This window comes from Anabrus simplex, chromosome 1 (assembly GCF_040414725.1).
Source record: "Anabrus simplex isolate iqAnaSimp1 chromosome 1, ASM4041472v1, whole genome shotgun sequence".
Taxonomy (NCBI): domain Eukaryota; kingdom Metazoa; phylum Arthropoda; class Insecta; order Orthoptera; family Tettigoniidae; genus Anabrus; species Anabrus simplex.
In genome coordinates, this window is record NC_090265.1 from 640609686 (window position 1) to 640628506 (window position 18821).

Here is an 18821-nt window from a genome sequence, read left to right on the forward strand (position 1 = left end):
AGAAATTATCGGTCATCTTTTCTTCAAAAGAAGATTGAAGAGGACAGTGTCTCAAAACTTTTTGGAAAGTAATTTACTATTCTTGATACTATTTATGAGATTCATTCGGCTTGGAAGAACAAAACCATTGACAATTGTGTATTCTTGGAAAAAAATCATCTCAGATATTTCTGAAAACAATGGATTTCTTAGATTTGATGAAGCCGATACAGTTAGTACAGTGACTGAAGCTGTAAAAACTGTCCCAGGTGTAGAGGAAGCTGACGAAGACAATATTCGTCAGTGGGTCTATTGTGATCAGAACGACCAAGGCTACGAAGAGTTGACAGACGAACAGATTGTTCACAAAGTAAAGGGCGGGGAGGGAGTGAGAAGTGAAAGTGATGAGGAAGGGGAAACAGCTGCTCGCGCTGCACAATCACAACAGACAGTTACGCATGGGGCTGCCTTTGCATATGTCGAGTCATTGCTGCAGTACATCGAGGGTCAGGATGATGCTCTCATCACCGAAAAACTTGTTTTGAGAAACTTGAGAAGCAAATTAAAGAAAAAATGTTTCTCAGCACGAAAGCAGACAACCATGACTGATTATTTTCAGAAACAGTAAAGTTAGGTAGTCTGAATATTTTTCTTTCCTTATTAATTTCAACGAAAAGAGCTGTTTATTTTTCCATTTATTAATTGTGCTAAGTGCTACTTTTACTGCATTGTATTGGGTAAATTAATAAAAAAAATACAGTAGGATCATTTATCATCATTTTAACTGAACTTTTAGTAAGCCTGTTCTGTTTTTAACTTTTTGAGGGTTTACCGTGATTTTACTTATCCGGGAAGCCTTACCCCTACATTATCGTGGTTAATCGAGAGTTGAGTATATTGTTTTCTTTGGCTGGCTTACCTGTGAGTTTCCTGGAGTTATAATGAGAATATTCTGTCTCTAGTCACATCGCGAGTATTCTGGTTCACATCACCTGAGCTATAAAAAAGAAGGCTAGCCATGGGCAGTCAGTCAGTTTTGGGCTCCATGGTGGAATCAGTGTTGAACTTAGTATGTTGGGGTTCAGTGGTTGGGTTTGGAATGACCGAGGTGTTGGCTGTCACTAGTGTCGCAACAAAGTCTGAACAAGGAGCTGTTGTTGTGTCAGTGTCAAACTGCCTTAGAGCACACACACACACACACACACACACTCTCTCTCTCTCTCTCTCTCTCTCTCTCTCTCTCTCTCTCTCTCTCAGCTGTTTAGTTGCTCACTGCATGTGACTGTGTGAATTACTGGATTGTCTCTGAAGTCAAATCATGGAAGATTCATCATGTGTTGTGTAGCCAGTAGCTCTGTGTTCAAATCCAACACCTGATGACGAATAGAATATGTAGTGAGATCACTCATCGAGCTCAAGCGTGCTTCCACAGAATAACGCTAGTGGAGCCTAACAACAACACTCCACGGTCAGCTGTTTTAATGGAGGTTACATTGATACGTAAATAACTGAATACAACACCCAATTCCTTAGACTTATGAATAATACTCTCAGAGAATTGTACCTCGGTAAATAATATTCTCAGTCCCCATGAACAAATATCTTTGAATATTAATAAGAACACGAGATAAAATGAAACATTCAAAAAGTGAAAGCAAAATTGTGCTTTACATACTTAAAAAGTACCTTTTAAACAGAGCACATAAAACATTAAACATACGATAGATTTCAACTAACACTGACACTTTCCTTGAATAAAATAAATGACGTAAATGAGCCACCAAAACTAGTTTGAGGCCACCTTAGCAGATTCTCGAGTTTGAAGATCTCTGCTGATTTCTCTCACTCTGAAGAAGAATCGACACTTTAAATAGGAGTAGACCAGTTTAGGAATAATGTCCAAAGTGTGTTCAATAAAACAGCCAGCTCCTGATGGCACTACTGAAATCGCCTCAATCGAGTCAAAACACTCGTAGAAAAATATCACCCCACATCAACCTAGACGAGCTGGCCTTCATTAATTTTTTTTTTTTCAGTCTGGAAAAGAATGTCACACACGCTTATTGATGGACATGATAGAAACCTTGTGCCACTGATGGATCTGTAATCTTTAATCTTTCAAGCGGTAATGACGGAATAAATCTTCCTAGCCGCATGGCTTCCGAAGTGGCCATGACGGAATATTCCGTCATCACATTGTAAATGTCTTTCGGCGATGGGTATGACGGCTTATTCCGTCGTAGGATCCGAGATTGCTTTCTTTTGTGCGTGTATGTTAGTTTCGAGCTTTGCCTATAGCAGCACTCTCCTGAAACCACATGACCGTCAAAATGTTTTCGTTCCGCGCCCAGCTGGCAGCCAGCCAGTACCGGCCACCAGGATGCTGAGAGTGGTGGATAGTGCATAATGGCAGGTGCAAGCGGAGCTCGGAAACTTTTGTGAGAAGAAGAACTGTTTGATTTATTACACTGTGATAATTTGGAAAGTGGTGTGTCATTTGATAGTGAGACTAATGTTGAAATGTCAGGAGATAGCAAGTGCAATGGTGAAAGCGACTCAAGTGAACGTGACGGTAGCACTAACGGTGATGTTCAGTTCAGGGTATGGACAAAGGGAGGATCTGAACAGCCGAGATTAACATTTACGGTGCAAACTGGACTAAATGTACAAATTGAAGATGTAAATAATCCGCTAGGATATTTTCAATTGTTTAACACTCCTGAATTAGCGGAACTAATAAATAGGAAAACCAACCGGTATGCTTAAAGTTTTTAGAAAACACACAAACCTTGAAACTATATTCGAGAGTGAATCAGTGGACTGACACGAATAAAGATGAAATTATGACTTTACTTGTGTTCTTTCTCTTGCAAGGCATTCATCAGCTACTTGACAACAAGAGCTACTTTTCTCATAGACAGATATTAGAGACCCCAATATTTTTGGAGCTGTTCTCTGAAAGAAGATTTCATCTCCTTCTCAAATTCTTACACTTTGTCGATAATGAAGCATACGATGAAGCAAATATTCACCCAGGTCCAATTACCCTCACACTCACGATGGCGGCTTCCCTCACTGACTCACAGCGATCCTCAGTGCACGTGCACACACACCCAGAGTACTCTAAGGCAGTACCCAGTCTTCTGTCCCGAACCGCCGCCGTTGCCGCCGCTGCCACCACCACCACCACCACCTCTAGGATCAATTTTAGAGTGTTGTCCTCGAGATCCCAGGATAACGGGTTCAAACCTGGCACAGGTAGTCAGACTTTTAGAGGGCAGAAGGAAGTCCATTCGACACTATGTTGAATGATGTCTACATGTAAAAGATCTCTGGTGATACGTTTCGTGTTTACCCATCAAAATTCATCACCAAAACCTTGTCCATAGCCGCCCAAGAGAGATCCAATTTACTCTGCCATCTAGTAGGCCTAGAGTAATGCGGGACACTGAAACTGACGAGCAGGCAGCCAGATGGCATCAAATTAAAATGCCTACACAGGGTAGCGACCATGTTGTTGTTGTTGGTATTATTATAATTTTTTGTTTTGATTCGTTGTGCCCAACTGTGGAGCGCGTTTGAACTTATTTTGCACAATGTTTCTTCTTCTTTTCCTCCCAATATCTCTTCATTTTTTCACTGTGTTCCTTTCTGCATATTTCTGTCCAGCCTGTATTTTTTCCTGTTGGTTTCTCTGCAAATTTATGTTTGTTTACTAAGCTTCTAAATTTCATTCTATCTTGAATGGTTTCATCCTCAATACCCATTTCTTGTAGATTTTTATGAATTTCTGCTAACCAATTGTTGCAGATTTTCAGGGTTAGAGCTAGATTTAGAATTTTCTTTGTCAGCCTGTTGTTATCCATTCTGTGTAGGTGTCCGTAGAATATTAGTCGTCTCTTTCTGATGGTATCTGTGATTTTTTCTGTGAATTGAAAAATTTCGTGTGGTTTCTTTTTCATCCAAATTCCATTTTCGAACTTTGGTCCTAGGATTTATCTGAGAATTTTCCTCTCTTGTTTCTCAATGCTTTTCATTTGTGACCTGCTGCCAATGATCAGTGTTTCAGATACGTAAAGTTCCTCTGGTTTGATGACTGTATTATAGTGTCGTAATTTTGCATTTTTTGATATACATCTTTTGTTGTATCTGTTCCATGTGATTTTGTAAGCCCTTTGCAGTTTAGCAGTTCTTTCTTTGTTAGCTTCCTGATTTAACCCTGCTGGCTGAATAAGTTCACCTAGATACTTGAATTTGTCTACTTGGGAAATTATTCCACATTTGTTGATTAATGGTCGATTGTCGAATCTTGATTTAGTTCCTTCCATAAACTACTTCTTTTCAAATGAAATTTCAAGTCCGGTTTTTGCGGCTATTTCATGCAATTTTTCTATGGAGTGGATTGCTTCTTGTCTGTTGTTCGAAAGGATCACAAGGTCATCTGCGAAAGCTAAGCAATCAAGGTGAATTTTGTCTTTAAGAAGTCTGCCAAAGTTTATATCTTTAGTTTCTTTTCTCCATTCACAAATCACTTTTTCCAAAACTAAATTGAATAGTAGTGGGGATAGTCCATCTCCCTGTCGGACACCAGTTCTGATTTCGAACGGTTCAGAAATTTCTCCCAAGAACTTAACTTTTGATGTTGTGTTGGTTAGAGTTTGTTTAATCAATTCCCTCATTTTCCTGTCGCCTTCAAATTCCTCTAGTATGTTGAATGCCAGTATCCAGTATTCAGGAGATAGTAGGTTCGAACCCCACTGTCGGCAGCCCTGAAAATGGTTTTCCGTGGTTTCCCATTTTTACACCAGGCAAATGCTGGGGCTGTACCTTAATTAAGGCCACGGCCGCTTCCTTCCCACTCCTAGCCTTTCCTTGTCCCATCGTCGCCATAAGACCTATCTGTGTCAGTGTGACGTAAAGCAACTAGCTAAAAAAACAAAAAACAAAGTGTGTTAAACAGGGTCTGCCGATCTATCGAATCATACGCCTTTTTGAAGTCAACAAAGGTGATTACTGTTTGTTTGGTTTTGCGAATATGTAGTATGGTTTTTAGGTTTTAGGATTTATTCTGGGCACGATCTCCCTTTTCGGAATCCAGCCTGATAATCCCCGATCAGGTGGTCTGTTTGTTTCTCTAATCTATTAAGTAGAGCTTTAGAGAAGAATTTATTATTATTATTATTATTATTATTATTATTATTATTATTATTATTATTATTATTATTATTTAACTTCTTGAAAATCTTTGCTAGAATCAGCCCTCCTGGCAAAACTATGAGCATATGGGTTACTGGAATAACTTCAGTACAGTAATTGTTTCAAGACTAAAGTTGATAGGGAAGTGTTCTGTCTTATTTACTCCAGACCCTTGCCTGTATTATTGGGAGGTAGTTAAGGTTCACACTTGGGGACTTTCACATTCAACATCTTCACCAGTACTGGAATATGTTCTGTTGATTGTGAAGTAATTGCTTTTTGCTCTACAAGGATATCTTGCAATCGTTGATACCTGGTGTGATAAAATTGTCATGAGTCTGATTCTGACCAAATGCCATTCCACTGTTTTTTTACATAGCAGACAGAAACTATGGATTATATTATTGCTCCAGAGATTGCTTTTAGACTTTCTTAAAGAAAAATAATCGTTGTCTTCTATTTGCAGTACCTCGACAAATTGTTAGACAAACTGAGGACTATCACAGAGAGGCACCATAGCAAAGAAGTTTTGGAATCATGTATCAAGACATTAGATGCACTGTGTAGCCTAAGTAGTTCTACGTCTCTCCGTGGGACAGTGACATGCAAGAGAATTATTGATACGATACTTGCTAAATATAAGGATGCCCGTGAACAATTCCAGAGTTCCATTGATGCGGTAAGATTCTCATTTTTAAATATTGGGTTATAAGATGAAACATTGCTGCCTTAAATATTTAACTTTTGTATTTGTTTCACATGTAGGCTTTTTAAATATTCAGATGAGACTGGTTTTATAAATAACTTAATTCTGCATAAGTTTGTTTTGTACATAAATTTCTGTAGGTCCTGGCAAAATGTAACTTAAGAACATGTTTAATTAAACCTCAATTGTACGTAACCCATTTATACTAATTCAATGTTGTGTATACTAATTTTCATGAAATACAGTTTGTTTATTCGTAACAAAGTTAAAATGATATAACAGATGTATGCCTTTCCTGTTGTTTTCAAAATGCAGACAAGTTAGAAATGCGGGCGTGCGTTATTGCGTACGGGTCTTCATCTGAAGATGTCGGTGGGGTGCACTGTGGTGGTATAATGATGGTCAGAGATGTATTTAGGCATGGGTTTTAAGGGCCCAGAACCAGGGCAGCAAATTTATGGGGCAACAAAAATGAAAACCTCTAATACTTTGAAAACGAGATTTTACTTTCGTAGTAATTAAAAGCGAAAGCTCCCAACATGAATAATGAAATTTTCGTTCCGCTTATGTGAAAGCTGTCAGTAGTAATATTATAAATCCCACCGCAATATTGAAACACATTCCCTGGGTTCTACGTACGGGTATCAAGTCGACTTTGGGCTGCAACTTAGTTAGGCGGGCGGTCACCTAGCATCACCTAGAGACAACCACGTGTTAGGTGGCATTATACCAGTTAGCAGTGGAAGCCAATGAACTGGAGTAGATGTGATTGAGCCAGATATGATGCACATTGTGGTATTAAGCTGGGTGTCAACAAGCCTTGTATGATGACTGTTCATCCAAACAGGTGCACAATACTCAGCACTTGAATACACCAAACCCAGGGCTGAAGATCGCAAAGTGGTTGCCCTTATGAAGGAATTTCACAAGATCTCAAGAAATCCTAGTCTACCCGTGAATAGTGACCTGCCACTTCTGAATCTTAACAGACTAAAACCATGCCATCCAACTCTGCGTGATGCCTCTAACATGGATGCTAAGGATTTTGAATCTCTTGATGAGTGGAAAAGTAGATGGGAAGCAGCAACGGATGTGCGCCTTCCTACCTTCTTCTCAGGTCCCAGACTTCCAAGTGGATCCCACCTACCACGCAAGACCTGGACTGCCCTGAATAGAATCAGAACAGGACATGGTCGGTGCAGAGCCGCTCTCCATAACTGGAAAAAACTACCTAATCCAGACTGTGACTGTGGAGCTCCACACCAGACTGTTCGTCATATCATCAGGGATTGTAGGATTTGAGCCTATCACGGTGATGAGGATGACTTCCTGCTGCTAACTCCGGATGCTGCACGCTGGATTGAAGAATTAGATATTCAATTGTGAAGCACAAGTTGCTTTGTTTCTCAGCTGTAAATATGTATATATGTATATTACTGATTATGTCTGTATAAGCCATTCGCTAAATAAATAATAACCGCGTGTTGTTGAGTGAATCGGGAAGGCCACTAATTTCCCATAATACTAAGAGTTCCAGAGAAGTCCGTGAAAGAGAAAGCCGATTTTATTAATTTTGTGAGAGTTTTATTAAGTGCTTTTTCGCTTTACGTGCGCAACATGGGTGTTCGAAAATGATTACGGTAAGTGGCACAAATTGTCGCAGATAAACGTAAGAGGAGGGGAAGTGAATTGTGTCTCAGACAACAAAATTAGATGTATTTTTACAGATGTTCCAAACTATAACTTAAAACATTATGGTACCGGTACAGAAGACTTTGATGAATGGACTTTATGAGTATCATTTTCATTGGTCTGCTGTTGTAACAGTAAGGGAAAATCTTGAAGATGACCTGGTACCAAAAAATATATTTTTAAAGCAAATGATTACCCTTATTTTTGGCTTATGAATAATGTTACTAGAGACTACTATGATAAAAGTGAAGCGAGACAGAATCAGGTCAAGTTGTGTAATTCTATACGGATGTACCCAGACAATTAGCGATTTTTGACGAAAGTGCTGTTTGAAAAAAAGCTTTTAAATGGAGACATTATGAAACACTATTATCTGTGGTTTATTCCTGCAGCCAACAATCTGTTTTTGTGCTTCCTTGTAAAGTTTTTGAGGAACATCACAACTTGCAACAAGTGGCTTTAATGACTGCAAGCACGTAAATCAGTGGTTAATGGAAGTTAGGAATTTCCACACTCATTGCAATTATGTGTTAATGTTTAAAAGATGGGTAGTGAATTGTGCAGAGTTGACAGCCATCTGCTCTCTCAGTTTAATAATAATAATTATTATTGTTGTTGTTGTCTGACTCATTGGCTGAATAGTCAGCGTTGAGGCCTTCGGTTCAGAGGGTCCAGGGTTTGATTCCCAGCCGGGTTGGAGATTTTAATCACCTCTGATTACTGTATTTCTTCTGGCCCGGGGTCTGTGTGTTTGTGTTTATCCCAAAACTTTCCTCTTCATATTCATGCAACACCCTACACTACCAACAACCACAGAAACATGCAATAGTGATTACATCCCTTCATATAAGGTTGGCATCTGGAAGGGCATCCGGCCGTAAAACATGGCCAAATCCACATGTGCGACACAGTTCACACCCACGACTCCCACAGGAGTGAGAAAAGTGGTAGAAAAGATTATTATTATTATTATTATTATTATTATTATTATTATTATTATTATTGTTATTGTTATTATTATTATTATTATTATTATTATTATTATTATTATTATTATTATTATTACTATTATTATTATTATTATTACTATTATTATTATTATTATTATTATTATTATTATTATTATTATTTAATTGTATTAATGTTTGATATTTTACCTTGGTTGCATTCTGCTGTTTTACTTTATTCATTATATAAAAATAATAGTAATTGAAATTTCGTCTTTATCAATTTTAAGGAAGGGGGGCGCAAAATTATTTGGGCCCGTCGGCATTGCAGTAGTTAAATTTGGCCCTGACGACGGTCATGAAAAGTGACCACGTAGCATGAAACTGAAAGAGAAAGATTACGAGACAGACTCCTCTTCATGAAATACAGCTGATTTGCATGAACAGAGTTAAAATAATGTTACAGATGTATGCGTTACTGGTTGATACCAAAACATATGCGGGTGAAAAATGTGATACATTAGAGTCAACCTTTTTGTCAGCTGGACTTCAGCTGCAGATGTTAGTGGGGTGCAGTATGGTGGTGTAACAAAAGTTATGGAGAGTGACCCTGCAGCATAAATCTGATGATGATCGTATCAGAGTATCCTCATAGTGTTCCAATATGAACCAGCCACAGGAGATTTATCACTGACTGTAATAAAGTCTTCAAGTAGGGTTTTCACAGGGCATTTTGGACAGTGAAATAGAGGCTAAAGGTCTTGAATTGAACAACAGTCACAGTCAACAGTCCAGGCATTCCAGTTCTTTTCCTATTAAGTGTCTACCATATGACCAAGATTGCAAAGTATGTGTTGGAGTTTCTTCTGTTGGCTGGTTCCAGGTAGACAATGTGGACTATTGCTGCCAATATACATTCCTAAGAACACCTGGTGCAGCTGGAGCTGCCCTGATGTTGGTAACAAAACTCCTCTCTGACCTGAGATGCTTTATGGCCATAGAGAGGATAACCGTTGTCCACCTCTTGTTTGAATTTCTCAGTTTCAGCTGCTACTTGCCATCAAATCATAAGTGTGGTATAGCTTTTTGATGTATGTTGGTTTGAGGCAGCCAGAAATTGCACAGCTTGTATCATTGAAAGCAATATTCACTTTTGTGGAATGGACAGAGTTGACCCACACAGGACAAGCAAACTGCTGTAGAAAAAGAAAGTGCCAAGACTGTAGTTTGTACAGTTGCTGAATGTGCTCCCCAGCTTAACCCTGTTAGCATGCGTAGTAAACTATAGTATTCCTGGCTCTGGCATTCATACTGACAGAAAGACAATGTTCTCTAGAAGTAAGAGACTGATCAAGCTGAACTGCATGGTATATGACAATTGGGATGAGCTCATGTTACCTTCCTACCCAATTGATGTTAAGATTGTGATTTGCAACACAATTACATAGACTGAAGAGTGTAACCTGTGTTACCCTAGGATTCGGCTTAAGGTAGCTGTCCCTGTAACACAGAATAATTTATTGTAACACATTCAAATCACCCTTATCACTTAGTTAACCATAGACCTTGATAATTCATTGAGGCAGTTCTGCCCAACATAATCTGGACTGAGTTCCAACACAAAGATCAGAAAATAGGAAATGCCTGGTATTCAGTCCAATGGGTTGATCATTAGTGTAAATAAGTGTTCTTGCACCAATTCCCGTCAATATCTATGTATTTTACAGAGCCAGAAATTGAACAGTTGTCACATATATATACTACAGTGTGACTTGGAAACTGTATGAAGGGGATTCTGCTGCCATTCATATATATATTGAAGGGAATTGGTGCAAGGACACTAACCTATGTGAGACCATTTTTTTGGTTCATCCAATGATTTTCTTTACCTTCCAGTGTTGCCTCAAATCGTCTGTTCAGTAATGAGCAGTGAATATTCTTGTAAATCTTCCATTATTTTAAATGATTTGTACATGAGAAGTCGATGGTTGATTGTATCGTAAGCACAGTCAGGTCGAGAAAAGTAACGCCAGTTACAATGCCCTTCTGAAATCCATCCTCAGTAGACTGAATAAGATTTAGAGCTGGTCTGTGCGCTATCGTCCTGGTCTGAAGCCTGCCTGATGATTTTCAGCATACTGTCAAACAAGAGAAGTCGTTCAGTTAATTATAAGGTGTTTAAACAGTTTAAAAAAGTGACTCAGGAGAGAGACAGGCCCATAGTTCTTGGGTTGTCTGGTGTCTTGCCTGGTTGCAAGAGTGCCACCACTTTTGGCAACTACTTGCCTTTCACTCAGCTAGACATGAAGTGTGCAGTCCACAAATGTGCTACACCATGCACTGTCCGGCTCCATGGCTAAATGGTTAGCGTCCTGGCTTTTGGTCACAGGGGTCCCGGGTTCGATGCCCAGTGGGGGCGGGAATTTTAACCATCATTGGTTAATTTCTCTGGCACGGGGGCTGAGTGTATGTGTCGTCTTCATCATCATTTCATCCTCATCACGATGTGCAGGTCACCTACTGGCGTCAAATCACAAGACCTGCACCTGGCAAGCCAAACTTGTCCTCGGACACTCCTGGCACTAGAAGCCATACGCCATTTCATATTTTACCATGCACTGAAAAGGACCCAAAATGAAACAGGCTATAAAGGTTCATTGTTGAAGCTCACTGTTTGCATATTACTTCAGTAATGTCTATCCATAGTATAATAACATTTCTATGACTCCACATAGTGAAGAAGTCTATTCAATACATAATAATTAAGATATGTGACAGCTTGTACCATCACAACAGTATACACCATAGTGGAGTTAGTCTGGCAAATGGAGCTTTCCGTACTAGCCTGATTCCCAGCCTATTCACTGAATCAGGAGTTTCATCTTTGCGAACAATGCAAACAGTATGCTGCCAAAATTTGTGAAATGATTCAAGCTATTAATCTCTTTAATACCCAACGAAAGAGGAAGTCGTCTGGTTGAATTCTGCACTGATCATAATTTAGTCCTTGCCAATACTTGGTTCAAACACCACAAACGACGGCTGTATACGTGGACGAGACCTGGAGACACTGGAAGGTATCAAATAGACTTCATTATGATTAGGCAGAGATTCAGAAACCAGGTGTTGGATTGCAAAACTTTCCCAGGAGCAGACGTGGACTCTGACCACAACTTGTTGGTCATGAAATGCCATCTGAAGTTGAAGAAATTGAAGAAAGGAAAGAATGCAAAAAGATGGGATCTAGACAAGTTGAAAGAAAAGAATGTGAAGGATTGTTTCAAGGAACATGTTGCACAAGGACTAAATGAAAAGGCTGAAGGAAACACTATAGAGGAAGAGTGGAGAGTCATGAAAAATGAAGTCAGTAGGGCTGCTGAAGAAATGTTAGGAAGGAAGAAAAGATCAACTAAGAATCAGTGGATAACTCAGGAGATACTAGACCTGATTGATGAACGACGAAAATACAAGAATGCTAGAAATGAAGAGGGCAGGAAAGAATACAGGCGATTAAAGAATGAAGTGGATAGAAAGTGCAAGGCAGCTAAGGAAGAATGGCTGAAGGAGAAATGCAAGGATGTTGAAGGCTGTATGGTCCTGGGAAAGGTAGATGCTGCATACAGGAAAATCAAGGAAACCTTTGGAGAAAGGAAATCTAGGTGTATGAATATTAAGAGCTCAGATGGAAAACCACTCGTAGGGAAAGAAGACAAAGCAGAAAGATGGCAGGAGCATATCCAACAGTTGTATCAAGGTAAAGATGTAGATAATTTGGTTCTGGAACATGAAGAGGCTGTTGATGCTGATGAAATGGGAGACCCAATTTTGAGGTCAGAGTTTGACAGAGCTGTGAGTGACCTCAATAGGAACAAGGCACCTGGAATTGATGACATTCCCTCTGAATTACTGACTGCCTTAGGAGAAACCAGCATGGCAAGGTTATTTCATTTAGTCTGCAAGATGTATGAGACAGGAGAAGTCCCATCCGATTTTCAGCAGAATGTTGTTATACCTATTCCCAAGAAAGCCGGTGCTGACAGGTGTGAAAACTACCGCACCATTAGTTTAGTATCTCATGCCTGCAAAATTTTAACACGTATTATTTACAGAAGAATGGAAAAACAAGTTGAAGCTGAGTTGGGAGAAGATCAATTTGGCTTCAGAAGAAATGTAGGAACACGTGAAGCTATCCTGACTTTACGTCTGATCTTAGAGGATCGAATCAAGAAGGACAAGCCCACGTACATGGCATTTGTAGATCTAGAAAAGGCATTCGATAATGTTGATTGGACCAAGCTATTTATGATTCTGAAGATGATAGGGATCAGATACCGAGAACGAAGAATTATCTACAATCTGTATAAAAATCAGTCTGCAGTGATAAGAATCGAGGGCTTTGAAAAAGAAGTAGCAATCCAGAAAGGAGTGAGGCAAGGCTGCAGTTTGTCCCCTCTCCTTTTCAGTGTTTACATAGAACAGGCAGTAAAGGAAATCAAAGAGCAATTTGGAAAGGGAATCACAGTCCAAGGAGAGGAAATCAAAACCTTGAGATTTGCCGATGATATTGTTATTTTATCTGAGACTGCAGAAGATCTCGAAGTTGCTGAATGGTATGGATGAAGTCTTGGGTAAGGAGTACAAGATGAAAATAAATAAGTCCAAAACAAAAGTAATGGAGTGCAGTCGAACGAAGGCAGGTGATGCAGGAAATATTAGATTAGGAAATGAAGTCTTAAAGGAAGTAGATGAATATTGTTACTTGGGTAGTAAAATAACTAACGATGGCAGAAGTAAGGAGGACATAAAATGCAGACTAGCACAAGCAAGGAAGAGCTTTCTTAAGAAAAGTAATTTGCTCACTTCAAACATTGATATCGGAATTAGAAAGATGTTTTTGAAGACTTTCGTGTGGAGCGTGGCATTGTATGGAAGTGAAACATGGACGATAACTGGCTCAGAAAGAAAGAGAATAGAAGCTTTTGAAATGTGGTGTTACAGAAGAATGCTGAAGGTGAGATGGATAGATCGAATCACGAATGAAGAGATACTGAATCGAATTGGTGAGAGGAGATCGATTTGGCTAAATTTGACGAGAAGAAGAGATAGAATGATAGGACACATCTTAAGACACCCAGGACTTGTTCAGTTGGTTTTCGAAGGAAGTGTAGGGGGTAAGAACGGTAGGGGTAGACCAAGATATGAATATGACAAGCAGATTAGAGCAGATGTAGGATGCAATAGTTACGTAGAAATGAAAAGGTTAGCACAGGATAGGGTGGCATGGAGGGCTGCATCAAACCAGTCTATGTACTGATGACTCAAACACACACCCAATACCAGCAGAGATATGAAAATTGGCCTAATGCCACATGACCAGTTAGGATTTGAATTGGTAGCTTGTGTCATGAGTTGGATGTGGCTGTCGATGATTGTCTTGAGGTACCTCCGTCGCTAATTCCGTGACCGGATATGCGGCTAGATCTACTCCGTGGGTTCATGGTGAACATGGATGCCTCTGTTCATCGGAGGTATATCCAGGACTTCGTTCATCAGTGTCTGGACATACAACATGTCTTCAGGATGATTCTAAGGTACCAATATAAATGGTCCGTTATTGGACATTATAAATTTTCCAGCTAACTCATTCCTGGTTGCCAGTGTTTCGCCCCTGTGTGCTAGGTTGGGCTCATCAGTTGGTACCTAGCACACCTACCAAGATGCATGGAAGCTGGCAAATGTTTTTATTAATATTTTAGTTAAGAATATGTTTAATTATACTTCAGTAATATCTTAAGTAGTTAGTTGGTGAAAAGTTAATCAGTGTTTTTCAAATAAGCTTCCGAACAGAAGCTAAAAAAGACACTTCAAGTTGTTTTTATCATCTTATTGGTAGAAGAGAATTTAACAATATTGTAGTTAAGGATTAGTTATTAATCACTTTTAAAGCATTCTTCCCCACCCCTCCAACCCCCCACTCCAACCCCCCCACTCCAACCCCCCCACTCCAACCCCCCTCACCACCACAACCCTCCCCAATAGACAAAAATGTTTGTTTCCCATGAGAAATTATCAAGGCTAATATGTAAACATATATCGTGCATATTTTTACCTTATTTACACCTAAACTTATGTAAATATAGCTGATGATGACTGCAAAGCTGTCAGATGTCAGAACATGTACTATTAATGATTTTATAAAATTGCCAAAGGCAAATTTTTTTTTTGGATTGGTTGGGTAAATATTGCTTTGATTGTTAGATTGTCATAGTGATATGGGCATGAAGTGGATAGTTTGTAATACGAATGCTAACCAGGAAGGAAATAATGCAAACACCTATCTAAAACTAAAGGTGAAATTGGCGATAGTAAGCAAAGCTATAGTGTTTCTCATAGAATGCCTCAAAAATGACCTTGTACCAAGATTTTTAAAAGGGACTCAAAAGAATAATGCATGTCCAGAATTTCAATCCCCAACACAAAAAATGGTTAGTCAAATTTGGATAAAGAGAGAAATTAAATTCATGTACAAAAAGAAACATTTTTCCTTAATTACGAATTATATTTAGCACACCTCTCAGCTTCAACAGCCTTATTACCATTAGAATCGGGCTCCTTTCTAAAACACAGTAGGGATAAGGTAAGCAATTTAATGGAAAGAAACAAGTAACTCTTAATAACAAGTTAGAGAACCTTAAAGTTAACGATCCAAAAAAGAAAGGAAGCCACAGTTTAAATTAACCCTTAACCAAGAAAGACATCCATCCCCCAGTTAAAAGTTTGTCAGAAACAGTCTTCTCAGAACAGAAATTGCAAGTATTAGGAAAAGGCCCAAATTTTCATTGGCATAGCACTAACAAAAGTAAAGATTTAATCCTAACTTCTGCAGAAACTGAAGCAGCTATATAGACTCTCCCAGCTGAAGTCCAAAACGATTTGAGGTACGAAGCAAAGAAAAAATCTGTTCCCTAATTAATGAATTAAAGACGACCCATGATAATACTAAGGTAAATAAAGAACTCCAACGTAAAATCAGACAAGGTAATGGAATTGTAACAAAAGCAGACAAAGGAGGAACAGTAGTACAGGAACAGAATAAGGTTTACAGTGAAAGGAGGAGGAAGAGGAAGAGGAGGAGGAGCTTTAGCTTTCTAGATATCAAAACAACTCAGAAAGAAAACCATTTCTATTTTGGAGTGTATAGGAAACCCACCTTCACACCAAACACGATGAAAAACAATTCTTTGCATCCCGATATACAGAAGAAATCCTCGTAATACAGTTTTATTACAGAGCCTTTGAAGTTCCACTAACCGAAAATGAGAGAAAAAAGGAGCTTGCATACATCCGCAAACAGGCCTTGTTTAACAGTTTTAGTCTCAAGGTCATTAATAAAATAATCACTAAGTGCATACACAAACAACAGATAAATTTGGTAGAACAATCAGAGAAAGCAAGAAAGTAAGTTTACATACAATAATCCTAATATTTATATACTCACAAATTTATTTAAGAAGCACAATATTAAGGTAGCTTTTTCAATGAACAATAACACTAAACATAGGTTTTTCAACCACAACATAGTCAACGAATCCAAAGAAGAGGAATATCAGGAATTGGGAATCTGTAAGTTTACTTGCTCCCAATGCAGTGTTTTGTATATTGGACAGTCCGGGTGGAATTTTTCAATAAGATATCAGGAGCATGACAATAGAGAGAAATATACAAGGTTCTCCTCAATGGGGCTCACATGAAGGTAATAGGACATAAATTCACCAACATTAAACAGGACCTTGAAATTATTAACAAGATAAACAAGGGAAGATTTATGAATAATTTAGAAAACATTCACTTCCTTCTTGATAACTTAACAAATCATCATTTTACATGATGTTAACGATGTTAACATGAAGTTAATGAATAATGATCAGAATTTAAACAATACAAATGAACAAAGAAACCCTCTATATGAACATATACTTAGATATATGGAATTATTAGAAAGAAAGCAAATGAGCTTAGCAAATATAATGAACAAGTATGAAATCTTTAAGTCACAGCACACCCCTCCTCTCGAGAAACAACAGATGACGACACACCTTGTCTCCCCTCTCCCTGCCGAACTCTGCTAGCAAACAGGCTACAACACATCACTGCTATATCAGATCAAGGACAAAGGACACAGACCTTCACCCAAGATAGCGAGAAGTAAAGACATGAATCCAGACAGGGGTAAGTTAGGATATTTCAAAACACTACCCTCCTTTCTTCCTAAGAGATAAGTCTAAATGCAACATTAAAAAAAAGAAAATTATTTTCACCTATTTTCTGCCAGTTGGAAATCGTGTTGCAAGCTGCCCAGTTATATGGTCTATGGACATAATAACTTCTAAACACATCCCAACATTGAGATGCAAGGGCATTCTAAGTATCTACCTTTGGCAATAAGAAAAGCAAGTTAATCAGATTTTTCCACAAGCCTTCAAGCACAAATATGATTGGGACTTAAAAAGAAGATTTTAAGTCCTTGACTGGAAGCTGACATCATCATCATCATCATCATCATTTCCCAACTCCAGTTTCCCGGGTGTGGTGTACAAGCCATCACCATCTCCTGTCTTCATACATCTTCTGATCCAGTACATCCTCCCATATGTTTTTATTAATATTTTAGTTAAGAATATGTTTTAATTATACTTCAATAACATCTTAAGTAGTTAGTTAGTGAAAAGTTATTCAGTGTTTTTCAAATATGCTTCCAAACAGAAGCTAAAATAGACGCTTAAAGACGTTTTTATCTTCTTATTGGAAGAAGAGAATTTAACAGTATTTTAGTTAAGGATACGTTATTAATCATTTTTAAAGCACTTCCCCCTCCCTCTCCAATCCCCCCTCGCCACCACCATCCTCCCCCAATAGCCAAAAATTTTAAGTTTCCCATGAGAAATTATCAATGCTACCACAAGAACTTATACTGTGCACATTTTTACCTTATTTACACCTAAGCTTATGTACAGTAAATATAGCTGATTATGACTGCAAAGCTGTCAAAACATGTACTATTAATGATTTTATAAAATTGCCAAAGGCAAAGAAAAATATGGATTAGGTGGATAAATATTGCTTTGATTGTTAGATTGTCATCGATACGGACATGAAGTGGATAGTTTGTAGTAAAAAGTGTAGCGTTACAAAAATGTTGCGAAGTTTGGAATGGGAAGACTTGGGAGAAAGGAGATGAGCTGATCGACTTCTTCTTCTTCTTCTTCTTCTTATTCTCCTTCTTCTTCTTCTTCTTCTTCTTCTTCTTCTTCTTCTTCTTCTTCTTCTTCATGGGGCCTCTAAATATTAGTTCCTAATTAGCGTTGACTTGTAAGATCTCTTGCTGCCATGTTTTTCCTTCATTCCCACCTAGATATACCTGCTCCCTTCACAAAGCTGCAGGTTGTTCTTATTGGGTCTTCTTGGATTTTTTCTCTCTCTTCACCTGGTAGTCCTAGAGTGGAGAGTCTGATTCTACCCAGCGCCTCACATTCGAAAAGTATGTGTTCAGCTGATTCCTCTGCTTCATTGTATTTCTACATTTGTTGTCTCTTATTACTCCAATTCTATGTAGGTGTTTTTTCAGATGACAGTGTCCAGTCAACAGTCCTACTACCCATCTTATATTTTCTCTGCTGAGTTTCAACAGTTCTTCAGCATGCCTCTTGTTTGGTCCTTTTATCAGTTCCTTTGCAAGCCTGCAACCTGGAATGTTTTTCCAGTTTTCCATTTCTTTCTTTTGTACCCATTTTCTTATGTAGTGTCGGGCTTGTCCATAGGAAATCCCACATACAGGTTCTGGGCTTACAAAATATGTTTCTGCCCCTTTCGTGGCCAGTTTATCTGCCTTTTCACATCCTTCTATACCTGCATGCCCTGGTACCCATATTATTTTGACAGTGTTGTACTTTGAGAGCTTCAGGAGAAGTGAGTAGAAATACCAGCCAATGGAAAATTCTAAATTACCATGGAGGGAATTAGATATTTTTCACCAATAGAGCATGTCAAAAACATACCAGATCTAAGGCTTTTCAGGCGTTTGCTCTATTAACCAGCGTTTCGTCTTAGGTCTGACACTAGACTCATCAGAGTGGGATGTGTCAGACCCTACCCACTGATGCTGAGATGTATGCAGGTGAACTTATCAGAAGCCCTTATAAGAGGCACAGTCTGATAACTGCATACGGGAGATAAATCTCCACAATGGAATTATTGCCCGCCCAGCAATTCCGAATGGAAAATTCTAAATTCCCATGGAGGGT

General features: G+C 38.7%; 1 protein-coding gene across 1 annotated transcript in view; it reads left to right on the forward strand.

Moving 5' to 3' along the window:
- The window catches only part of LOC136871597 (cohesin subunit SA-1), a 283758-nt gene that overhangs the window by 78428 nt on the left and 186509 nt on the right, over positions 1–18821 (forward strand). The window contains exon 8 of the mRNA XM_067145050.2: positions 5642–5854. Within this exon, the coding sequence (XP_067001151.2) occupies positions 5642–5854 (213 nt within the window). The remainder of the gene's footprint in view (positions 1–5641; positions 5855–18821) is intronic.